The following is a 25,926-nucleotide window of genomic DNA, read 5'->3' as shown; positions in this document are numbered from 1 at the left end:
CCCGCTCCCCCTGCCTGCCCACCCCCTGCCTGCACCCATTAAGAAAATTAATCCCGATCATAAAAGCTGGAGCACAGCCTGTATTTCAGGCCAAATAATAAGGGGAGGCCTTTATAAATAAGGAATCACTTACTATTTGGAGGGAGGGGGGCTTATAAAGGTTATTTAAATTAAAAACAAACTGCACAAACAAATAAACCCCGCTGCCCTCCCCGCCAGCCGCTGCAGCCCGAGCCCCGCATGGGCTGCCTGTTCTGCACATGTTATCTGCAAACCGCGGGCAAAGCACTTCTCCGCTCCACGCCATTTCACAATCTGCTCTCTCTGAACCTTACACTACGTCAGGAGTTAAACAAACATTTCCTCCTTCTCCTTCTTTGGGGAGTCCAGAGCTCAGCTCCAAAGTCCAGCCCGGCAGCAGGCACGGGGTCGAGGTGTAACTGCCAGCTTAGGGAGCTCGGCACGCTCCCCACCACCTCCAAGAGCCCCCCAAAAGCCTCTATGGGGGAGGCTGTGACAGGGCACACCGACCCCACCGCACCAGAAGAAGCAAGAGGAGAGCGGCGGGACAGGTGTCCACTGCAGCCTTCCATGAAAACCAGGAGAGGGGCTCCATGGAACCCCGACCGTTTCTCCCACTGCTCCACTAAGAGATGATAAATGCACCAAAGCCACCAAATCTCTCTGTTTATCATGCAAAAATGAGGAATGGCAGGGGGGAAACTTGTTTGTAGCCTTGCTTCCAAGGAAGACAAGGCTGCAGACACGTGTCCTCATCCCAAGTAGTTTAAAACAAGATGAGACCAGAGGGGTGGGAAGGGCAAGCGAGCTCCTGTCGGGCTGCAGAAGTGGAGGCAGGCAGGGGAGGGAGAGCAGCCGGGGGCCGCCTGCACCCATTGCTATGGTCAACAGGCAGCCCCGCACACCCCAAAATACACCACGGACAGCTGGGAGGGAAGGAGGGCAATACTAGAACACAATGCAGAGATAACAGGAAAACTCTGCAGAAGTCAATTAAAATGTTAGTCAGCCCTGGAGACAGAAATCCTCAGGAAACCAGACTTCAGCTGCCCGTTTCCATGCACATTATTGGCGACTACAAGTAACTGCAACAGCAAAATCTGACGAAAAGTCTTCTCTTAATCTGTCCGTATTTCCAAACAGGTTTAGTTACAAATTTGGGGTTTATCTACCTTGGAAAAGACAGCAAGGGTCACAGCGGGGAACCAGCAAAGTGAGAGCATGAGATAAACCGAGGTACCAAACATCGGAGAACCAAATCAGGTTGGGTGAATTTTTGTGTGGTTGCTGCTATTTAATGGCAATGCCTCGTTAACATTTGGGATAAAGGAAGCTTTTGTTAACGACCTGCTCTTTCCCTCCCTCCTGTACCTTCCCTGAGGGTTTTGAGATCACGTTAAAAAAACACATCCCCAAGCTCCTCAAGGGATTTTTTTTTTTTTCCCCAGCAACGCCAAGGCTGACAAGACTTGACATTCCTGAGATGTTTAAATGGGGGGAGAGGGAGAAACAACAACATTTTTTCAAACCCACTTTATGCATCAGAGACAACCAAAAATTGGCCCAGGGCCAATTAAAAAAAGAATCAAAAATATTTGCGAGATCATCTTAAATACTCCCAATGTTCCCAATGGAAGAGTCCCCGGCTGCACAGCGGACACAAACCCCCGCGCCAAATACTGCGCATTCCTGGAGGGAGCTGCGGAGCAGAAAGGCATAATCGAGGCGACTGACAAACCACCGCACACGACTGCCAGTCCGTCCCCGACCGCCCCGTGGGGACATGCCACCACCGACACTCGCCCACGGTGGGTCTCGGGCTCTGGGGTGAAGCAAGCAGGCGGGGAACCCTTAAAAAAAAAAAGTCACATCCCAGGGACTTGGTAATGACCTCAGGATTAAGAAGCCTGGCTAATGAGGAGGCAAGGGCCAAGATATCCAATTTCTGCCAAATACCAGGAAAAGCACACTGCTATCAGTAGCCATTATATTAATTAATTCATACACCAGCCCATTTTGTAGCTTTTTCCAGGCTGCCATTTCGCTTGGCCGATGCTGTGGGACAGAACTGGGCAAGGAGAAGGGTGCAGACGGAGCACTACAGCTTGCCATAAAACCCACTGAAGGTGATACAAACCAGATGTGAATGGTAACTCCATGTGCTCCGAGAGGTATTACAGCTTCATACGCCAGCCACAGCACACCAAACACTCAGGAGTGAGCACCCATGCTGCCAAAACACACTTGAGAGTGAGGAGCATTTCAAGGGGTGCAGAACAGGTTAACAGGAACCCACCGAGCTCCACCAGCCAATTATTCTTCCTCAGTGTACTAGCACAGAAATTTGGGCATCAAAGAGGACCGCAGTGTTCCACTTGTGCAATAAACTCCTTTCACCAACATCACTTCACACTTTCCGGAGTGCAAAGTTCACGCTGATATTGTTGGCTTTCTCATTCACTGCTTTTTGGCACTGTCCCGTGTGCTTGGCTGTTCATTAATATGCAATCAGTACATTAAAGGCTTCGTTCCACAGTCCCAGCTAGGTTGTAACAGCCTTTTCCAGCAAGTGCTGTCTTGTGGGGGACAGAAGTGCAAATGTGTTTAGGTGCTCCTAAATACTCAAAATTAAAAAACCCCAATGCTATATTCCTACCAATTGGGTTTTACAGAACAAGGGATTATCACCATTAATGCAAATAGTGTCCACAGAAAACTTGGAAACTATACTGAATTTACTCTCATTATGCTTTACTCCTTCATGCACCAGTTACACTACTAAATTTTTGCACAATTTACAGACTGACTAATCGTAGCTACATGGCAAGGGCTGCCTAAATGCACTGGCAATGAGAAAGTTTCCACCATTTTCGTTTGAACGATTGCTGGCTGGGATGCTGTGAACAGTCCCCCCAAAAAATCCCACCTGTTTTTTCAGCTATCCTCTCATCTTCCAGATTCAAGCAGGAAGCAGGACAGCCCTGCCTCATTTACTGTTACCACTGTTGCATGGAAAACAGCGTCACCATAGATCAAAATAATTTCTGCTCTGTAGGGAGCACTTTCTGAACGGCTCCGCTCTCCGCACCCCTCTGCTCCTTCCAGCTCCATTGATGCCCCATCACTCCTAGGCCAGTGTGCAACACTCATCCCAACCAGGGAACACACTCAGCTCAAGTCCCCTGTTGTTCTCTCTACAAAAACAAGCCACCAGCTGTTGGCTAACAAGCTCCTCAATTAACCAGCCCGTACTTACTTCTCAGCCTCCTCTTCTCCTCCCCCTGGGCTTGACCATTTCAGCCTCTGGTCCAGCCTGTCTTCTCCTGGCCCACCCAGCATCACCTCCTGCCCTGCTTTCCACACAGGCACAGAAAACTTACCCCAGCCTTCCTTAATGTATTATTAAATCCTGTCTTATTTTGCTTCCCTGGGAGAATAAACATAGGTTGTTAGTTCAATATAAAACTAAGTACATGCTCGAAAGAAAGAACAAACAGAGTTTAATTGTAAGGAGTATTAAAAAAAGCACTCTAGTTGTTTTGGGTCATTTTAAGCCACATTACTAAGTTTCTGTCCCAATTTTTCAAGACTCGCTTATGATGGAGATGAGCCCAACTAGAAAACCAAAATCAAGAATCCCTGAACTCCGAAGGAAGGTTTATCTCAGTTTGGGCCTTTTCTGCACTGAATGCCACACAGCCAAATAACATTTTTCCATTACTTTTTATCACTGTTGCTTCGTGTTCTCCCCCGCTGAGCACAAGATCACATCAAAATTTCTCCAGGCGGCCCCTGGTCCCATAAATTGTTAGAGATCTGGATTTACATCAGTGGGATTACATGAGATCAGCCAAATGTGCACATGCCGGAGGGAGAGGGGAACAACACAGCACTTTAAACTGGAGAGTATTTTTCATTTATAAATAGTTTACATTTTTTGGATCCAGTGGCGGACAACCCGCTCAGTCTGTACTGAAACCAAAGAAATATCATGTGTGAGCACTAACCACAGTGTAACAGAGATAATAAACAACAGACAGGCAGCCATATGCAATGAGGCTAGTGCTTTTGGAAGGGGAGGCAAACTAAAAGGAAAAGAAATACCAAATTCAGCAACCATCACACAGCTAAAGGACCTACTAAATTTCACATGGACCCGTTTCGCCAAGTTAGGCTACAGGAGTAACCTCCACAAGGAAGCCAGCTCGCTGCACCCTGCTTCCCTGCTCTCGGCTGTACTAGTGGTTTTAGCACCTCTCAGACCTCAGCAGACCATTGCCCCAGCACTAGGGAGGGTCAAAACCAGGTACCTGCAAGCAAGGAGGGAGAAAGTGATGTCCAGGTGGTCTCACAAAGCATGTCCACAACACGAAGCACGGGATGGTATCTGAGTCGCAGGGCAATACCCTGGGTTCACGTGCACAGGAGCAGTTCAAATTCTGATCCAAGACAGACCTGGTGCACTCTAAGTTATATATAGGAAGTAACTACAAGAAACAGGAACCTAAAATACTCTGTGAATCTTTGCAACCCCATACCATGCTTCCACACCCCATGAGATTACATTTGCAAACAGCTTGTGCTCAGCATCAGGCAAGTGAGGGCTGCTACATGCAAAGCACCTGAAGTCTCCTGGGCTCCTTCAGAAGCTTCCAGCCTCATGGACTTCACCAAGAGAACTAACCAAGCTGGATTACAAGCCTCCTACACCAACCTCTGCTTTCACACCAAATAAAACTAAAATGAATGCTGACATCTACCTCATCCATGCTTTTACAAATGTTTTCAATATTATGTCAAACAATATCCTATATCCCACAGAAAAGACAAATCTTAAAAGGAAGCGGGACAACTCTGTGCTTGCTCTATTGAAATTTGCCTGCCAAGACCAATTTGATGCGTTTTATTACTGCAAGGAATTCCACAAATACGCTGGTAACTTTTAAGCGTCAGTGTGGGTTCCTAGGTAGGAAAAAACTTTATAAAATACGTACTTTCCAGATTTTTGCAAACATTTACCAGATGTAAGAGAATTCACGGACAATTCATCTCCCATGACAAATGGTAGACACCAAATCTAGCAGAAGAGGGTGAGCACTCATCTCTGTTGTGAGTGAAAGCCTACAGTCAGATACGCTTGGCTGAACAAAGGTTTGTTTTCAATTATATTTCAGATTCTTCTAACAATAACTGCGTGGCATCTGGCACCAACACATCTGAGCCTTTGAAGTGGTTCTTGACTTCAACGGGAAGAGGGGGGAGGGCAAAAAAGGGAATCAATCAGCAATTTCAGTCCAAGTCAAACCTCTTCTCTGAAGAGAAAATGTTAACACCACAATCCCCCAGCACACCAGAAATGCGCTAGCAAAAACAAAAAACCCAAAACAAAACCCAAAACAACAATGAGTCTGCACTGGGGTTGCTACTTGCACCTTCAAGAAGCAAGGTGATGAGATACATGGGTCAATGGTCCCAGACACAGGAGCGTTCCTGCCTCCCAGCACCTCCCCACTCCGCATTCCCCTCCTGGTCACTCATGCTCACGCCTGTAATAAAACGCTCATGGGAAGAGACATCTAATGCCTAAACCCCAATCCCAGCAACCAGCAAAAGCACAGTTAACTAAGAACAGGAAGGCAGCGAGCAAAGCTTGCTGTCACGTTCCCCATTCAAAACGCAATTGCTGGCCACCCAGCCCAAGGGAAAGGGCAGCGCTTCCACTTTCATGTTTTTAGGCAAAAGCAGCAGCTCCCACCGAGCTCCTCCACAAAAACTCATTGGGAATGTACGTTTGGAGCATCGACAGACCAGGAAAGCAACACATGGGTGCTGCAGGGTGTAGACTATGGAGTGCTGGTGACCACAAGACTGAATCACCTCTGGACATACTCAGGAGAACACCCCCAGGAGGCTTATGCAGGGTTTGAGCACTGGTCTGCAGTGCCTGCAGGTACAGGAGCTGCCGTACACCCGTGCTTCCCTTTCACCTAAGTCCATGTGTAGGTAGCTAAGCTCCCTTTCAGATCTAGCTGAGATGACATCGCTAGGTTCACTGGGCAATCGGTGAAAGAGCAGGGCAAACAAACCTCATTTTTAAAATGCATATCTTCTTTACCTGGTTTGTTCAAATAAGCACAGCTGTGGTTTAACAGCAACAAGGTGGCAAAGCACAACAACTCCCAAGACCAGGGATGGTGGTTTTGATCGGAATGGCGTTCATTTAAAGAGGGATAAAAACACCTTATTCATTTTCCCCAAGCCGTGCTCAAGTCCTACCAACACTTTGTTAGGTCAGGCAGTTTCTGGAAACATCTTCTGGCTCAAACATTTGCAGAATTTCAAGAATCTGCTCCACAAATCTTGAGGCTGCTTTGTTCAGGAATGCTGACATGTGGGCAAAGGAAAACCAAACCGTTCCCTTGAATGCTGCAGAAAACTTTAAAGTCCGCCCAAGATGAAAAATGGCAAAAGTCAAAACTCTGAAGGAAGTGTGGGTTTTCTGCTGCATTTCAAATATCGCCCCAAACACGCCCTTCCAGCACAGGAACGCGGCCGTGCCAGGACAGCCTGTGTGCCTAGCAAGGCTGGTGGCCTCCATGTGCTCCCCTCAAAGCAGGGCTGGAGTTAGGAACGAATAAATAAAACAGACTTTCAGATCAAGTTTTCTTGGCCTTTACAGAGACGATCGTGCTGTGAAAGAGCTCTGGGCAGAGAGTCTCTTCTCCCCAGACAGGATCCACCCGCTTTCCAATGCCTCCCCGTGCACAAGCACCAATGGGCAAGCATGGAGTTGTGGTCTTCTGCTCGCACAGCTCCCAGGACAATAATTGAGTTGTCCTCTGGAAATATCCATTGCATTCTAAGAAATCGAGAAAACTAGACCTCTAGCTTATCCATAAAGCCTAATATCTATAGGTTTCCATTCAGTCGGATGGATCTTCACTGCTGGAATTACAGGACCATTTTCAGGCCAAGGAGTCTTGCCCAAGCCCGCAGTCTGCTGGTGGCAGCAGAAACAAGGCCCAGCTCCTGCTTCAACGCTACATCAGCCTGGCATTTATTTCTGCGCTGCTCCCTGACGACTCCCAACAGACACCGCGAGGGATGCTTTCGACTCCCGATTGCCAGGCTGTGGCACACCAGTGTCACAGCACTGGGCCAAATGCAGACCAAGGATGGAAAGCAACCTCTGCGGCAGGCTGAGCACGGCTCAAACAGCCACATACTGCCCCAAAAGCACCGTCAAATATCACACACACAACCAGAGGGGATACAGCTGGTTCACCTTGGCTCGAAAGCCCTCAGTGGAGGTGGCTGCAGAGAATGGGGAAAGAGCCAGCAGCCAAAGGCCTGGCAGAGCGAGCGGTGCTGGAGGGCTCATTCCTGGCTTGTCCTCTGCTCTCCATGGCCCCTGACCTGAACAGGAATCTTGCAGCCCTCTCCTCCGCGCCACGGGAGCACCAGGAGAAGGACCGGCTTTGTCCCTCCAGGGCAGGCACGGCTGGGTGGCTCCGAAGCCATCCAAACAAGCCAAGAGGGATTCCGTATTCCAAACCAAAAAAAGCAGGAAAGTCATCAAAAGGCATTTCAGCTAAAACAGACCATAACCTCCCCAAAACGTTTCAAGGCACATTTTCAATCCACTCCCAATCCCACCCCAGTCCCACGAGAGCTGTTGCTGTTATTGTCTATCACACAGCAGCGTCAGGAAACCGACTTCCCGGGGAAAGTCGGGAATTTTCCTGCTGCCGGCTGCAAACAGCCCAGGGAGCCCGAAGGGAGGGGATGGAGCAGCCTAGGGAGACGGTGAGCCGAAGGGAGATTCGAGGGATGATGCATCCTGCAGCGGCGAGGCAGACGGTTTTATAGCCGGCGGTCAGAATTACTCAGGAAACCATAGAGGAAACAATTGGAAATTGTTGGACAGGGAAACTTCCCCATTTTGTTTCCAAATGTGCAGGCCCGTAAGTCTGTGCTGAATTCCTCCTCTTTTAGCCATGCCTCTCACAAACAAAGCAACATTAATGAGCACACAGTCCCAAAAGTGTTCAGCTGCCACCTCCTCCCCTAAAAAAGGTGGATTTGTGTTGTTTTGACTTTAAAAAAAAAATTTATGACAAGCTTCGATGGCTTGATCATGCACAGCCTGTTCCCCAGCAAGCCTCACACTGGCATTACGACTTGCACACAGGGTGCTTGAAAACCTCACCTTCGAGCTGGCCCAAGTACTCGCAGCTGAAGGGTGAAGAGAACAAAGTCAACAGCAGCAACCGGCGCATCGCAGCACCGGGGCCGCCCGCGCGCCCCACCGGCGCATCGCAGCACCGGGGCCGCCAAAAGGGACCGTCACCTGAGGGCAGAGGGGCACACAGGGAAGGTGTGGGGAAAAGCTCACGCGGTCTGAATAAAAGAGAAGCCTGGGAGCTGGAGCAAGCCTGGGAGATGCGCAGAGGGATGCAGCACAGTCCCTGCCAGCTGAAAGGACAGCTCGTCAAGCTCTTGTTAAGCTGACCACAAAGTGGTGGCACTTGAGACACAAGTGCTAGAAACCATGAGAGAGAAACACTGTAATAAACAGCTACAGGGCTGCTATTCAGCATCTCCTGAGGATGCCACCCAGCTGTGTGGCTCTGCCCTCTCCCCATGCTTGCTATGAAGCCCAGAGCCCATGAGCAGCCGGAGCAGGCAGGAGCCCCAGGCAGCTGTCCCCGTCCTGCCACGGTGCTGCCAGGGAGCCAGGAGATGCGGACACCCAGGACCACTGCTTCCCACCCGTGGCCAATTGCTCAACACCCATCAGGCCACAAAGGCATCTTCTTCCTGGAAGCTCTGCTCCAAAAGAGGGGCAGCAAGTCACCAAAAGCTATGCCCAGCTGTGGCCGTGGCGGTCACAAGGGCTTGTGCTTTGGCTGAGACACTCCCCCGTGGTGCCATGGGTGGCACAGAGAAACCATCACGCTGGTCCCCAAAGAGGCCAGGATTCGGGTGCTGCCTCCGCAGCATCCCCTGCTCACAGGAATGCGGGGTAACCCAGCACCAAACCCTCCACGCCCTCCTACGGGTATTAGAGAATGCCAGCACCATCCCAGCAAGACTCTGAACCCCTCCTTCACCGACTCCTAACAGAGGTAAGCAGAGCGCTCGGCAGAGCCGAGTCTCACAGCTGGGTCTCCGTCATCTGCTCTTCCTGCAGGGATGGTTTAACAGCACTGCTCTCCCCCACGGGGATTCTTTGATGTCTCATACAGGATAATCTCACACCGTTTCCCCTCCCTTGGTGGGGATACTGGCACAGCCACTCTCCCCAGCCCGCTGCCTATGAGAGAAGTAGGCATTTCAGATTGGAGTTCACTCCTCAAATCGAAGCCGGCCAACAGCATCAAAAGCTCAGGGGGAAAACAGACACATGCACCACCGCACAGCCTCCTTTCTCAGGAAACCTGGGTAAAAAGCAGTACCTGCCTCAGAGATTATTAAACCAGGGAGAAGCAAAGCCAACTGCTGTTTTAAGGAGACAGCATAAGCCAAACACGTCCTGTCAGATCTGTATGACTTTCTGTCCAAGATTAACTCAAAGACCAGTACACGTCTCTGCTGGTAAGGTTGGTAAAAATGAAACCGGAGCCCCTGGAAGGGGTTCAGCTCACCAAGAAGTCAAAAGCCAAGCAACTTTTCCTGCTATAACAGGAAAGTTCATTCATCCGCTTTCATGAACAGAGTCATCCAGACCCCTTAATTTCATTGATCTCAACAGCTTTTGGGTGGTGATCATCTCAATAACAAAGGTTGGAAAGTGGGACGGAGGACATACAAGGTTTACAACCATGTGAAACAATAAAGACAGCACAACTCCCACAAATGCTTCCAAATCAGAGAGGTCTAAAAATATGCTCTATTTTATTTACTGATTTAATGCAGCATGTGTGCCCTGCTCAGGAAATAATCCAAAGGTGTTTGAAAGCCAAGAATTCTGACTTAAACTTGTTTAAGGAGGAAAAAGGAGGAACAGAGTTGTTTATAGACCAACATAGATAGGAACAGCACAAAAATATGCTTAGCAAAGGGAAAGTGGAAAGTATTATGACACCTTTCAAAATAAAACGTCATATAGTTTGTTTAAATCTCCTACCACAGGACAAGTCCCCCCATTTTGCCAAAACAAATGAAATACAAGTGTGGATCTGACTCTGCCCCTTGGTTCAGAAGGAGACAAAGGTTCATGGCGAGTTACACAGATACACAAGAACATGGGATGCTCTTCTGGCTCACCAGCAAGGACAGACCACAGGCAGTTGAGAGACAAGCACCGGCCAACCGCCCCGCGTCAGCAGCGCTTGGCTGACATTTCTGCACTGCCCATGCCATCACCAGACAGGTGCGGGAGTGATGAAGTAACCGGGCATGAAAGAACGGGAAGAGGGTGGGGAGCTTCCAGGTGCCACCCAGATCATGAAGAGATACCTCCTCACCCTTTGCAAATGGCAGGGAGGTCACTGCTGACATCAGCCACGCGCAGATCCCTGCCATATTCCCTGTCCCCAAGTCCCCTTCAGGCTGCAAAGCCCGATGAGAAAGGAGGCAACCCCGTGGCTCCACGCACCTTCCAGCTCCAACACAAAGCACCCACCTTGTACTGGGGAAGAGCCGAGTTACCTGCTCACGGACCAGGCTGCTGCAGGAACAGCCCAGGCCATCCAGGCTTCTGGAAGATATTTTTTAGGTCTGTGCTAAAGCTACCGGTGCTTTTTCACCGCTCTCGAACCTGGGCGGACCGCAGCTGACCGAGACACAGCAAAAAAGCAAGGAAAGGCTGCTCGGGGCTGCTCCCCAGGCAGTGGCCGTGGAGAGCTAGCTCCAGCCTCCCCCCGCGCACGCCGGGGAGGAAGGAGAGGCACCAGTGTTTGGACAACTGGAACACATTTAGGGGGTGATTTTTCACAGGGCCTCCAGCCAGGCAGTTTCCTACGATAGCTGTTTTATTACCCGTGATACAACCCACAGACCAGCAACTCCCCATCCACAAGGTTTCCCACCACCCCACCCCTACAGGGATCACCCACAGCAAGCCCCACCGACCCACCCGGGACACCTCCAGCATCGCATCCTTAAATGCAACCAGAAGACAACACCCAGTAAACCTGTCATCTCTATCTCAGCATCTTCCACCAAGCCCTGAGCCCATCCAGTTCAACACCTCCAACCCCAGTACCCATCTGGGCTGGCGATCACACTGCACCAGCCGAGCACTGCCGCACACGCTGCGAGCACCAGCCCGCTGGCCAGCCGTCACTTTTTAGAAGTATTTTCTAGATGATAGATAACATAGAAAACCTGTGTTTATATTGGCGCACGGCAGGCTAAAACAGACTTTAAGTGCGGTTATAAAACAGCCCGGTCTACACCAGCTAGGCAAAACGCGTTTTGAACTTGCAGGGCAGTATTTGGAGAGGCTCGTTAGTGGCTGGTGTTGATGGTAAACTCTCCAGGGCAGAGGAGTATTCACAGCACTGAAAGACAACAGGTTGCCATCCTGGCACGCATCCATCCCAAAAGCACAGGCTTTGGGCAACCAGGGAGAGACCCATCGGTGGCGAGGATGGATCCATGACCCTATGTATGGGGAAGCGGCACAGCCCCAACTTTGCATTTTGCACCTCTCATTTCCTTCTTGCACCTGAGGGCTTGTCTTGCCTTTCTGCACTCAGCAACAGCCTGCCAACTGGAGGAGGTGGTCTAGGAAAAAAAAAGCATCTTATTTCAAGATTTCACAGCCAAATTTCCACTGAACTCTAGGGATGTGTTTTCTAATCTGAAAGGATTCATCTAAAAAATAGGTGCCTTCAACATAAGGGAAACATTTGTGATACACAGCCTGTGTAGGGGAGTAGGGTTTACAGGACATGCACTTAAGACTGCACTTCTGCAGATTTCCAAAATTAATGAGATTGCCCCAGGGGGTCCAAAAAAGACACCAAAGGAAAATTCACAAACAAAAGTTACTGCCTCATGATGAGCAGCAATATCAAGACTATCTAACCCCCCTCAAAAAAAACCCATGACATTCTCTTGCACACAAAACTTTAGCTCCAGAACAAAGTTTTAGTCAGCTAATACTTTTTTAAATGCACCTTGTGCATGACACTGGAGTATATCTTTTATAAATCTGTAGCTCTGTGTAAAGCTGTTCAGTTGTAAAGGGTCTCTGATACTTTTCCTGCTGAAATCCACGCAAAGCCATTGCAGCAAACTACAAAAATTGCCATGACAAGTGCAAATAACCAACCATCCTGCCCACACGTCCAGCATGGCTAACATTAATAAAAACTAGGCAGATGGCTATAGTTTGAGACCCATCCTTCAATTCTTACTCAAACTGAAAATGCAACCACGCAGAAGTGAACCATGCTCCTGGAATTGGATGCAACACGTCATCAGATCTTGAGAGGTGCCCCCAAAATAGCAGGGCCTGCTTCTAGACTTTTCCAAGATTATATGGCTGTGGCTTGAGAGACAGCGTGCTGAAAATATAATGAGGGAGCATAACATATTACATATGTTGTGGTCCTGCTCTGAAGCTGGAAGAGGCTGGAGTTGAAGGACTCAGGCTGCAGTGCAGGACTTGGTTAACTATTAATAGATGACTCAGCTACAATAATAATATGTATTTTGTGTTCTGTGCAAGCACAACAGCAACCTGGTCCTTGACTTGGGTCCCTATGCACAGCAGAAAAAAGGAAAGATGGTTTATTCACGCTTTGTTTCCTCCTGCAGCCTCACGCTCTGCTCCTTCCTTCATGTGCCACTTAAAAACCAGCAAGGGACCTCAGAGGAGAGCTGCCGGCAGGCACCCAGCCTCCCAGGCTTGCATGAAACCACAACCTAGACCGAGGGGCTATGTTTATTCCCTGTTACTCACCAAAGCCATGCTCTATGCTAAATCACTCCCCTCACCCTGAACGAGGTGCTAATTCCTGCCCAGCCCTGGTCCCCCAGAGCTGATGAACCTGGAGCCTAGATTTTCTGCAGATGGCTCTTCCGAGCAGCATTAGCCTAAATTATCTCTACTCCATTCATCCACATGACCCCATCCAGCTCCACATTGCAAAACAAGGGAGTCACACTTGGCAATTAGGTTAGTAGCACAAAATGATTATGTTAAAAGCTGATGAGCTGAGCTAACTCAATCAGAGGTGTCTCCTGGGGTAGCCAACAAGATCAATTAAAAGCCTTGCAGCCCTAATTGAGAGTTTCTGGGTGCAGCTGACACACAAGTCAGGGACAATCCACAAGTTCTCATCAGAGCTGGCTACCAAGAAATGAGAGCCATTAGCCAGTTTTGAAGCCACTCAGACTTCAAGACAAAACTTTAACCCCTCTTCAAGAGATCAAAGCAACCAGAAGCAGGCATTGCTTGGGCATGGCCAGGGAGCCCGGCACTCGGCCATGCTCAGCTGCCCTGCAGAGCTGGTGGGAGCTGCACATATGTTGATGAACCCACATCTCCAGCACCTGGGGGAGTGCCTCAACATGAAGCCACCTTGAACCCTTCCAGCCCACTCTGCTAAAGCTGCACAGTGGGGAGCATCCTTCTAGCACTCTGGGACTTCCCTGCACCAGGTGGGGCTCAGACAAACTAAAATCTCATCTCAGCAAAGTGCTTCTGCATCTGCCTAAATCTCTGTCAGGGACAAGACTCCAGCAGCAGCTTAACTTTAAGCAGGGAAGTGAAATCTCACCCATGCTCAAGGAAGCATTTAAGTACCTGAAGTGCTTTGTTGAAGTGTCTGGGCTCCCAAACATATCAGTTTACCACCTCTAGCCTCTTGATGCCAGCAAGCCAAGGGGAAGGCAATCAACCTCACATTTGCTCCTTCATCCCTTAAACTCCAAGCAGGAACTCCTGCAAGGCTCAGCCATCCCCAAACCTTACATCCACAAAACTGCAGAGCAGTTTGCACAAGCAAAGAAAAAAAATATTAAGCTGTATCTAACACATAATAATGGTTGATTTTCCTAGAGAACAATTGATGGTGTGTTCGTTTTTTCGGCTGCCTACTGAGATGCTCGTTCCCCTGCCCTGGGAATTTTCCCTCCGCGGCTCCTCCTCCCCCAGCTCCCAGACCATCCATTCTCCGCTTTTCAAACTGCGCCCATTGTAAGTGGCACTGAATATTAACACAGCCCATTGAGCACTTGCTCCTTTTGTATGGGACCCCTGCGTTTCAAATTGCAGTCACTGCGGAGAGGAAAAGCCTCAAAGTGATTAAATGCCATGAAGTTTCTCAAAAGGAGAGAGGAATATGCAGAGGCAGCTGAGGGGGTCCTAGAGCCTTTCACTTGAAGCCAGGGGCTTCTGCAAGAGCCAGAAAGGCTTCTTGGTGGGGATATTTTATCCCATTCAGGCTTCATTATGAATCTCCTATACAATTCTAATCCTAGTCTGATTGAAATAACTTCTGCCCCAGCTGTGGCTCAGTCAGGGATTAAGATGAGAAGATCAGACAGCAGTTGCAAAGGGCTTGCTGTTAACTGCTGTTCTCCAGTAAGCACCAATAAATATCGCGGCATGCTGAGGGTGGCCAGCAAATCCACCGACATGTTCACAGGAAGGGTGGATTTATTTGCAAACGCATGTATTTATTTGTGTGTAAGCAGCAGGCCCGGAGAGGCACTGCTTTGCAAGGAGAAGCTTTGCTGTTACCCCACCAGGACCAAGCTCCAGAGCAGCAACTGCAAGCCTGCAGGGTGCAGAGCCATCCCGCAGCTCCTGGGCTGGAGACCGTCCCCGAGCAAGGCAGCTGCTGAGGATGCTCCAGGAAGCACCAAACCCAAGCGTGTCATTACAAGCTGAGCACGATTTCTTTTACAAGCACCACCAGCTCCCAGCACTGTCCCACTTGAGCAAGAAGCCTTCCCCCAGACCACCACCCAGCAGGGAGCTGCTGGCTTTGCAGAATTTCTTTGGGTTTCTACTCCCTTTCCCCAGGAGGAGGGAGGGGGACCAGGCACCTGCACAGATCTGCATCCCCCTCTCCCAAGCCGTTCTTCCAAGCCCAGCAGCCCCCCGGGCAGCCGGCACACAGTGAGGGCTCTGCAGCTGCACGGGGCCAGGCACCACAAGCCCAGGGTGACGATTACTTAATCTTTGTTCCATTATTTCAGCAGGGCTGGAAATGGGACATGCAGGGGAAGAACTGCCAGCAGCGCTCCCCCCTCCCCCCAGGAGAGCCCCCCTCCACCGCCTTCTCTTCCAGCATCTGCAGAGGAGCACAAGTTACTCCAGAGCCCAAGAGCAACCCATGTCCATCTCCAAGAACACCACATGCACAGGCAGTGGCACAGCAAGTTTTCTGCAGAGCCCTGCTCTGCTCTACCAAGCAAAGAAGCCACCCTAACATGTGAGAGCAGAGCAACAAGACCCAGCACATTAAAACCCCAGTTTAGCAAGAAATTTAAGTTAAGAGGTGATTTTGAGCACAAACATTGTGCTCAACAAAATCCTTGTGTGCATACACTGAGCACAGCAAGAGTCTGCTCCTGACTCCTAGTTCAAATGCACTTCCAGGCCCTAAAACCACTGACAGGCACCCACAGGATTTTAAAAAGCATCCAGACTCTTTGCCCAGCTCTCTCCAGAGAGCAGCAGCACCGTGCAAACAGCCAGCATCTGCGCAGCTGGTGCCTCAGGGCAACTTATCCATATAGCCTCCAAGCCTCCCTGGGAGACGGAGAGCAGCTCTTAGCCCAGCTCTCCTGGGCACTGTCAAGGACTCTGCCTTGTTCCCACACATGCCAAGCACACACCGACCCAGAGGCAGAAGGATCTGTGCACGGATGCCCAGTATCCCAAAAACTTCCACTAGTCATTTGGGTCAAAAAAACACAAAACACATCTAAAATAAAAACTTTCATTCCTCCATACCATACCACCAATGAACTAGCTATCCAACTGCACTTCCACAGCTCCAAAGCCTTCTCACCATTAAAATTTGTACCCAAAATACTATTGCTGTATCACTAAAAAGGAAGGAAAAAACTCTCATACATGATGCCTAGAAGAAATCTTTCTTCTACCACCCCTCAAAAATTAAGATGCATGGAGAGACAGAAACAGAGGGTGCAGGGGATGTGCCCTGCACCTGGCTTTTCTGGGCACGAAGCATTTTGTACTTAAGCTTGGCCCTAAAGTTTATGCCACGTATTACACTCTAACATGAAAATAAACTTCAGACTTAAAACACCAAAAGACATGAAGCATCTCCAGCAGCGAGACACTGCAAAGGAGAATTGCACAGCAACTGCTCAGCAGAGTTTGATTTTCCCGGCATCCCCCTCAGACCAGGGACTTTTCACAGCTGCAGAGCTCGCAGTGGCAGGGTGCTGCAGCTCCTGCAAGGACTGCATGGGTCATGCTGAGTGTTGCAACCTTGCCCTACGCAGGGCTGCTCAGCCAGCAAGTCCTGCACATTTATATAGTTGGCATGCAGTATTGAACTGCCTGTTGCTTTTAAGAAAAAAATAAAACCAAACTATTTGTGTCACGCTGCATTAATTGTGAGCAACTGCAGTGCACCAGCCCTTCTGCGTATCAGTTATGCCTTCTGAAAGCTAGGGAGAAAAATTACAACTCCAAGCTCTACTGCCAACAGAGAAATAACAATAGTTTCAAAAGATCCCAATGCTTTTCCTCAGTACTGATAGTCCTGTTGACAAAATACACGGCGCAATTAAGTCTGTTCCAGAACCCTCCCCAGAGTGCCGAGCCACATTTCCAACCCTGCAAACAAAAGCTTTATCTCCAACACATTGAAAACCGGCTCCAAGCACTGCTTCAGCTTCGCGGCACTCATTAGGAATAAAAGATAAACTACTAAGGAGGGATTTTTCAATAGCACTTTAACGAAGTTAAAGCACAGCCACCACGAGTCACTGAAAACAGGATTTCTCTTCTCTCCTATTAGCAATCAAACATGCCCGAGCTTATCACCCCGGGGAAGCAGACACCTTCGGTGGGAGCAGCCTGCCCAGAAGCGATGGGCGATGCGGGGTGCACAGCTCTGACATCACCCGTCTCACCCCGGTTTACGGCCAGGGGACCCGCGCCCCCAGGCTGCGCTCCTACATCTGCTGCAAGACCTTTGCGTTTGCCTTCTGCTTCTTTAAAAACGCGTGTTAAAAAAAACAAAAAGCGACAGAGATAGTTGCATAGAGATAACTTTTCTCCAGCACATGCTGCTTTTATAGAGGACATTATACAACTCAAAAAATTAGTTAATGATCCTCTGCACCAGAAATTAGCATTTATGATCCTACCAAGCATGACAAACACGCTTCAGCTTTGTGTCCCTAAACTGAAATAAGCGATTTAAGTGATTTTTAGTGATTAGAAACAATATTACGTAAAAAACAAAATGTCTTCAATGTCTGCTTTTTATATTAGTTATGGAGAAGGAAAAAGAACCCTTAATTTTGCATTGTCAGATATGAAAGCCATTTCCACAAATTTCCTCTTCAGCTAATTCTTTGGTTAGTTTAGAATTTACAAATTGACAAGCCATATTCTAAGTGGTTAAAAGACCAACAGCCCACAGGTCTATAGCAGTAGATTTATACATGCTATTACTTCACCAATAAAATTTAAACTGAACTCAAGACACTCAAAAATCTGTTCCATATGACAAAGACACTCCTGGGTATTAGCACTCCTGAAAAAAACATAACAATAAATTTGTTCAGACTGGGCTATTAATGCATTTCTCTGCATGAACAAAGATACACTGTCCTATTTTAAGAGGCACATGGGGATGTTAGAATTGTGCTGAGAAGATTAAAAACTTGCCCCGAAAGGTGCCCAAGGCTGAAGGAAGGATCCTTCAGAGCACACAGCAACAGGTGAACGGGATGAGTCAGAGTTTTAATACAGAGGCCACACGTTCCTCTCAGTACAACACCTGATAATTTCATGTAAAACAAGGTATTTCTGCAGCCAGAAGTGCATAATACCAGGAGAACCTGACAAACCTCCAATAATTCTTCTTAATAAGGAGCTGGACGATCTCCAGAAACACTTCAGTGACCATTTGCTCTCCTGGCAGAGCTGAGGAGTATCTATTACAACCAGGGGTTTTATAGATTCAATAATCTATAAATCTGTTCAAACAGCCAAAAGGCCCGGCAACAGAAGAGCTGAGGCACTTCTCCCTCTCCCTTCTAGATCCTTACTTCCCAAGGTTAGCTAATAGTTGAGGACAGTTATTTTTACAAGTTTATGAGCGCACGCACACACACTCTCAGTCCTCCTGCACTGCCCCTGTCAAATGAATTGAGCTGTCAAAGCCGAGCACACTTTCCCCCCCCAATCTCCCGTGCCCGATGTTTTATTTCAGATCTTATCAGGCCGGAGCAGCAGCAGCGCTCGGCGGTTACACAACTGGAGCAGACCCGCTGCGCTTTACGGGAAATGGCAACCACGCCGTCCTGCACTTGGGCATGTACCCGAACACTTTAAAACACCCTTCTAGGGGAAAAAACACAGCCACAGCGCTGTACTAACCACCCGGTGCTGGGCTATAAGCTCAGCTGCCATCCAGGACATACGATACACTGCAGGTTAATAACTCCGGTAGATGGACAAGAACCAAGGGAATGGCAGCCAGCCACGCCGCTTTTACTGGAAAACACCACCTGGTTTTTCTTGAAACGCCCCAACAGCACCGCAAGAGCCCGCGACTCCGTTTCGGCCCACGCTCACTGCCTCGCCGGCTTTCGCACCTTAACAGTGGGCAACTCGAAAAGCCAAAAGGGCGAGTGCGGCCCCAGCGCTGGGGTCCGTATTTGGGTACCGGGGTGCGATGCTGGGCACGGCGCGGGGCTGGGGCGCGCCCCGCTCTGGAGCACCGGGCCGGGCGTGGGATGGATGTCCTAATAAGGATTCGGGAGCCCGAGCTGGCCGTTATCTCCAGCAGATCCCAGCATCAGAGACCAAACCCACTCCCGGCTCTTCTTCCTCCGAGACACCCGTACGGAGGAGGAGAGCCAGCCCAGCGAGGGACCGGCCGGACAGGGAGCCCCGAGCTCCCCTCGCTCCCCTCGCCCGGGACCAGCACCGCACCCGCCGCCTCCTCATCGCCTCCATCCCCGCCTCGGGTAGGAACCAGGGGAGACACCGGATCTCCAGAGAAGTTTCACACCGCGCAGCTCAGCGCCTACAAGGCGGCACAGGCCACTTTGCTTTTTTTTAAAAAAAAAAAAAGAAAAAAAAACTCTGAGTTTTGGGTTTTTTTGGTTTGGGTTTTTTTTTTTTTTTACACACCCCCCCCCGGTGCACCCGGCTGCCGGCGCACGGTGCTACCCAAACCCCCGCCTCGCCCCCAGCCCCTTCTCCCGGGTCCCGCCCGCTGCGCACCCCATCCCAGCGCGGCGGAGCCCCCGCCCGGTACTCACACGTGCCGCGGCCAGCGGGGCAGGTCCCGGGGCACGGCGGGCAGCGCCAGCCCGCCGCAGCTCAGCAGCTCCCCGCCGCAGGCGCAGCCGGCGGGGCAACCGGCGGCGGCCGAGCCCAGCAGCCCCAGCAGCAGCAGCGCCGCCGCCGCCCCGCCGCCCGCCCGTGACGGCACCGCCATTTTGTATCCGGCACCGGAGAAGGTCCGAGGCGGGAGGAGGCGGCAGGAGCGGCCCCGGCGCGGAGCGCAGCGGTAACGCCGCGGGGCCCCGCGAGCGCTCAGCGCCGCTCCGCCGCCCGCAGCATCGCCTCGGCCGCCGGCGGCGCGGCGCGGCCCCGCGGGGCGGTCACGGCACCGGCATCCACCCGCCGGCGGGCAGGCGGGCACCGCCGGGCGGGTCGGGTCCGCGTCCCCGCCGCGGGAAGCGCCTCCTCCTCCTCCTTCACGCCGCACGGCTCCGGCCCGCCGGCCGCTGGAGCTCCCCCTCCTCGGTGCGCTCCCGCGGGGCTGAGAGCCGCTGCGACCGCCGCGCCGCTCCCGCCGCCGGCCCAGCCCGGCCCCGCCGCTCCCCGCCCGGCCCGAGCGCCGCTCGCCGCGGACCCACGTTGGCGACACCGCAACATGTAGCCGCGCCGCCCCCCGCGCGCCCGCCCATTGGCTGGCGGGCGTTCTCCGGCGGGCCCGCGCGCGCCGCCATTGGCCGAGCTCCCCCCCCCTCCCGCCGCGGCGCCCCATTGATGCCGACGGCCCGTCAATCAGAGGCGCCGGGGCCCGCCCCCCTTTCCCACTCCAGGTGTGAACGCGGGCGGCCGCCGCCCCCCCGCACTGCCCCTCTTAAAGGGGCCGCGCCCACCCTCCTCCCTCCCGGCTCTGCCGCGGGGAAAGCGATTTAAAAGTCTCCCTCCCGTAGATGTGGACAATCTGCTGCAAGACCAGGGCCCGGGGGCTCCCCTACACCCCGATGTGCCCTTCCCCGCACGCCACGAAGTGGCTGCGGGGCCACACTCCCGAGGGACACGCGTGTCCCGCCACGAGCCCGTGGTAGGAGTGGATTAATTATTCACGCGTGTTTCAGTCCAAACCTAAGCGGCGGGTTCCGCTTCCCAAATTACCTCTATTTTTGAAAGCCCAGCGCACCCCGTGGTGTAAGGGAGCACACAGTCCAAAACGCGTGGAAGGATGACTCGTTAGACAGCTGCAGCAAGATCATTACAGGGAAAATTAACCTTAGAGCATCGTTACGCTCTAAAGACTGAATTTAGAGGCTGCTCCTGCGCTTAGCGGACAGTATCCAACTGGCTTTGGTCAAGTTTGGATGTGGCTGGCACAGCATTTAGGGGGGGAAGCTCTCGGTGGGCTCAGTGCACCCACAGCGGGTGGGAATGCGGTTTAACCCCTGGCATCAGCCCAGCCTTGCACCAGGAGTGACGTGGGGAAAAGGAGGTGTGAAATTTTAGGGAGAGAAACACATATCACAGCCCGATCCTGCTTCCGCTACCTTTGATTAGATTTCCATCCTTCTGCTGCAGATTATTCCCCCGTGCGGGGACGGAGCTGTATTTCCTTTTTGTAATAGGACGGGGCATTGCACCGCAGGATGCTTTAATCATGCCGCTCATCTTCCGAACATCGCGTATCTCTTCATATAAGATAGCATGCACGAAGGGAATTGCATTCAGGTTTGTTTGGAGTGGTACCCAAGCTGTACAAAGATGCCACCTCCTGAAAGGCAGCAAACCTGGATTGGTGGCACCTAGATAGAATAGATCGGGTCAGCTGAATCAGAAACTGGGTGCGATGTCGAATTTGCTGATAAGCCCAACCGAACAAGTCGGGTTTGGCCCACAGATTCCCCACGGGCTGCGAAAGCTCCATGTCAAAGCCTGAAGTGTCTCTTCCCCACGTGGGACTCAGAGTTTTGGCAGCCCCCCCGAGTCTCGCGAGGAGCGTGAAGTCACGTCTGCTCTCCATCCCCATGCGTGGGAACCTGCAGCACGGAGAAGCACCACGTTGAAGCATCATCATCAACTGACAGAAGAGGAATGGAGATGACAGGCCAGCCTTTCAGAGTGACAAAGAGTTGGGGCTTTTTAAGGCTGGGCTTCAGTATTCCTGCCTGTGGTCCCAAAACTGGGCAAAGACCTTGTGAGGCCTTTCTCCTCTACCACCAAGTTGGTGATCACAATGATGAAATGCTGCTTTGATGAGGTGAGGGAAGGTGTGAGAGGAGACACATTTTTGGAAGGTATCACTGTGGATGAGGATTTTCTCCTCTCCTGCCTCTCTTTCTTTTCTTCTAGATTTCTTACAGATTCGGCAATGGAGCAGTTAATTTCATCTGACATAATGCTCAGGGATCTTCTAGGTTACATAGCCAGCTGCCTGCCACAGACAGCAATTAAGTCATCCGCTGGACCTGAGAGCAACGTGGGGAGGACCGCACCGCAGCCCCCCTGCCTCCTGGTACTTCGGCTTCTGGGATCAGCATGTGCAACGTGCACTGGTGAAAAGGGTCTGGAAATCCTGAGGGAGGAAGATTTAGCTTTGGAAGATGACCTGGTATGAAATGTAGAAGCTGGGTTTATTGACGGGGGCAAGATCTTGCTCCAGGATGAAGAGTTTATGATTTCAGCATCCCCACCTGAAAGCCGGACCATACACCGCAAGAAGCAGCGTTAGCTATTACTGGTGTAGCATTTCCCTTTTCTTCCCTATTTACTCTCGACAGTCCACCTGTGCAGCAACTGTTTGGCCTTTGGGACAGCTTTGAACGTATCAGATTGCAGAGATTAACGATAAACGGAAAACTCAATCTCTGCAAAAGCTTCTCCCTGCTCACCACTGGGGGACCAGGACTTTCAGGCATCCCGTCCCACCAAGTCACACCTTCCCGGGGACCAAACGCCCGGCGTGCCGAGCCTGGATGATGCTCACCGGTGTCGGTGCCCTCGGCAGCGTGTCCGAGACCCCTGTTGTCCCCCAGTCGCGCACAGCCTTGGTCCCCGATGGCGAGCACACCTTTCAGCGCAGGCACTGCAGATACTGCGTGGGCCAGCCCGAAATCTTTCTGGGAAGAATCAATAGGCATTATTTGTAGACAGGGGCTTTCACTAGGTAAAACTTGGGGTTTAGGCTTTTGTTACGCTGGGGTGGTGGTGGGGAGAATTTTAAAAAAATCACATTGTTGTGGCTTGGGGTCTGATTTCAGCTTTCAAGAACTGGAGAAAAGAGGAGAACGGCTTAGGTTTAGTCCTCTCATTTATTTGAAAGCTGTTTGCAAACTAAGAGCAAGAGCTCCTGTCCCTGGGGAGGCAACCTGAGGCAGGAAGGGTAGATGTATTACAGAAGATAGTGCAGTCTTACACAAATATATAGTCAATTAAAAAATATGTCTTTAACTCTTCCATGTGGGAAACACAAAGTTTAAGACATCTTTATGGAGCGGATTTCTCTTGCCCAGTGGGGAAGGCATCACGAAAATAAAAAATGTTTGGTTCTTGTAGTGTTTTCAAATTTGACACCCAAGCTTCTTAATTACCTTTAATAATTAATTTTAACTTTTTTTTAAATTATTCTTGCAAACCCTGACCTCAAACCCCACTGATTTAATCTCAGCCATTCAATGCAGGACTCTCACCTCACACCGTGCGACTGCCGTTGGTTGAGAGGGGGCTGTGGGGTTTCCCATGGAGAGAAAGATCTGAAAGCCTTAGATAACCTTTTTAAAAAAGATATTAAAGGAAGCTCTCCTGGAAACCGGTATGAATTGCCTCGCATTTGCACAGGATTCACTGTGTGCTGAAAATAATTCCGCGAGGGCAGTTGGTAGGAAAAGGGACTATTCTCACAGTCGCGCTCTCCCTTCTACTCGAGTCCATGCCTTTGCTAGAGAGGAGCCTGTGTACAGCGTGGAGGATGTTTCTTCCTCAAACCTCATTAAATCTAATTAAATAGCTTACAAAAGTATTTATGAAAACAAATTTTAAAACGGCAAAGGCATGCCAACAAGGAAGATATTTCTAATTCTGCCGGTGTCTTTTTGTGGATTTGGAGTCGGTTCAGAAGTGCACACTTGGAAGGTAATTGCTGACAGCATGCAGAATCCATCAAGCTATAATTAACACTCTACTATTATTCTAATTGCCTCACTCAAGCTTCTGTGTTTTTTAATTGTAGAGCAATTTGCCAATAGAGAATTTAATTGCAATACATATTTTATACATTTTGGGACAAAGTACCATTATTTCCACTTCAGCAAAAATGTTCCTCAGTTTTTAATAGCTTGCTTTATTCTTTTCTAGGATTTTTTTTTGCCCGATAAAGGAATTTGATTGCAACCTCTTGTGAAATTAGTAATGATATAATATACAGGCGTGCCTGGAGGCTTCAGTTTGGATCATGACTCTATTAAGCTAGGAACTGTACATACATGTAGCAAGACACAGCCCTGAGGAGCTTGAAATCTAAACAGAGAAGACAAACCGAGGTGAGAACAGAAGTATTATCCCTATTTTACAGCTGGGGAACCGGAGCCCCAGATGACTCACCTTAGGCGACCCTGCGCACCTGGGGTGCAGCCAGGAACTCACACGAGCCCTGAGCGCAGGGCACCCTTCGTCTTCAACATGAACCTATTTTCTGTCTCCTGGTTCCGGCAAAAGAATATCTCTGTGATTTGATTTGCAAGCTAGACCTTCTGAACAACTTATAACCCTCTAGGGTCTACAGTCACTTTTCATGAACGCCAGCGTTGAACAGGAGCCCCGGTGAGGCTGCAGGACACGCTGGGTGGAGGACGGTAGCAATGCTGTCGGGCTTTGTGAGGGATGTGTTTGACTTCTCCTGCGGCAGGCTGAAAGTTGGAGGCAGTGAAATAGAAAAGGATGGACCTTAGCTCATGCTGACCATCAATTACATTTGACAATTTTCCTTCACTCCAGCTTGGTGCTTCTATCTGCAGGGCCACAAATCTCTCTGTAACAATGTTTTTCTTCTTCTAATAACACTCATGATGGCTTTCTACCCAACACTGATGGTGCCGAGATGTGCAAAATGTCTGATACCCATGGCTACAATCCCTTGTATTGTCACCCTGCATTGATGTGTCAATCAATATTATTATGGTGACAAATGCTTAAAAAGATTACAGAGGTGTGTTTTGGGGACAGTGTACAAGATCGCAGTGATTATTCAGCACAACAGTCACATTTATACATAGCTAACAGTGGTCTTTGGTATCAGCTGCTCATGGCAAGCTGCATGGTTTGACTCCCGGCATCCAGGTTGCAAGAGATGGTTTCTCTGGTATGACCAGATCAACCAAAGCATCTGCATTCCAGAGGTTTATTAGTTGATCTGGTTACACCAGATCTGCAAGGACAATTTTATGGCGTTTTGCCACCCAGAGCTGGTGTCTGTCTCTCCTGGATCCCAAGCCGGCTCCCCAGAGCTCGTTTTGTTGGAACAACCTGTGAGATGTATGACGTGATCCAAAAGTGCCTAGCAGCAATAACTAACGATAACATCACTTCTCACTGCTATAATGGGTGAAGCCAATTGAGCTTAGCAGGAGGCAGCATATGACAGTGAGAATTAAAGGAAGAGATGATCCAGTCAAGCTTCAGTACAGGGTCATTAACAGTGCTGACATGAAAGTTTAGCTTGCGCTCAAACTCCGAAGAGTTTGCCTTGCAATGTCACAAGCCTTTTCTTCTCTTAAAATTGGAGACTAGTGCTTGAACTCTGTTCCTCCAGGAACATAAAGTCTTTGATCAAGACCAGATCATGCTTCGTTAATGTGAAAGTTCACTCAAGTAGCTGCTGTCATTTCATTTTTCACAGGCAATGAGTTAAATTGCTTTCCCAGCCTGGGACTGGCACAGGCAGTTAGCAAAAGATCGTGCAAATAGCTAGATCCAATTAACTAAATCCATGTTCTGTCACAACATTGCCGCCTCTGATCCTTTTTTTCCCCTCCTGAAGGACTTGTTTTAAAACTTTTGTAAAAATGTGTGTGTATTTATCTCATCTTTTTAACAGCAGACTATCAGAAAAGCGTGACAGCAATTTACTGTCGAGACAGAAGGGGGAGAGAAAGCAGACTGTTAGCACTAGAATATTGCGTGCCATTTGGGCGGGCAAAATGCACGGTAAGAGTGAAGGTTTGGATGTAAACCTGTGGTACTCGAACCTGGAGCTTACACTCAATTGCTTAAAAGCATGTTTTTGTAGACAAGGCCATGGACTAACTCCAAGAGCAGGAAGAAAGCTGTTAGACCTGAAGTCTGAACACGGTCTGTCTGCTTGGTTCACACCTTTCAGCACGACATTACTCTCCCCTAATCATGCTTGAGATCCAAAATCCAGAATTTTCCCCAAGCCCAGGGAGAGATTTGGCCCTGTGCACGAGCTGGCAGGTATGAGGGTTTGCTCTTCAGATCTGGGCTTGGACTCAGATCTGTGC

General features: G+C 50.0%; 1 protein-coding gene across 1 annotated transcript in view; it reads right to left on the bottom strand.

Moving 5' to 3' along the window:
- LRIG1 (leucine rich repeats and immunoglobulin like domains 1) overlaps window positions 1-20,118 on the bottom strand; it is a 91,952-nt gene extending 71,834 nt beyond the window's left edge. The window contains 4 exon segments of the mRNA XM_075158680.1: window positions 19,465-19,793; window positions 19,796-19,846; window positions 19,848-20,003; window positions 20,005-20,118. Coding sequence (XP_075014781.1) covers window positions 19,465-19,793; window positions 19,796-19,846; window positions 19,848-20,003; window positions 20,005-20,118 — 650 coding nt within the window.
- Between the last annotated feature and the right edge of the window lie 5,808 nt (window positions 20,119-25,926).

The sequence above is a fragment of the Calonectris borealis genome, chromosome 10 (genome assembly GCF_964195595.1).
Source record: "Calonectris borealis chromosome 10, bCalBor7.hap1.2, whole genome shotgun sequence".
Classification (NCBI taxonomy): Eukaryota; Metazoa; Chordata; class Aves; order Procellariiformes; family Procellariidae; genus Calonectris; species Calonectris borealis.
Note: the sequence above shows the minus strand (reverse complement) of the source record. Positions and strands in the feature narration are given on the sequence as shown.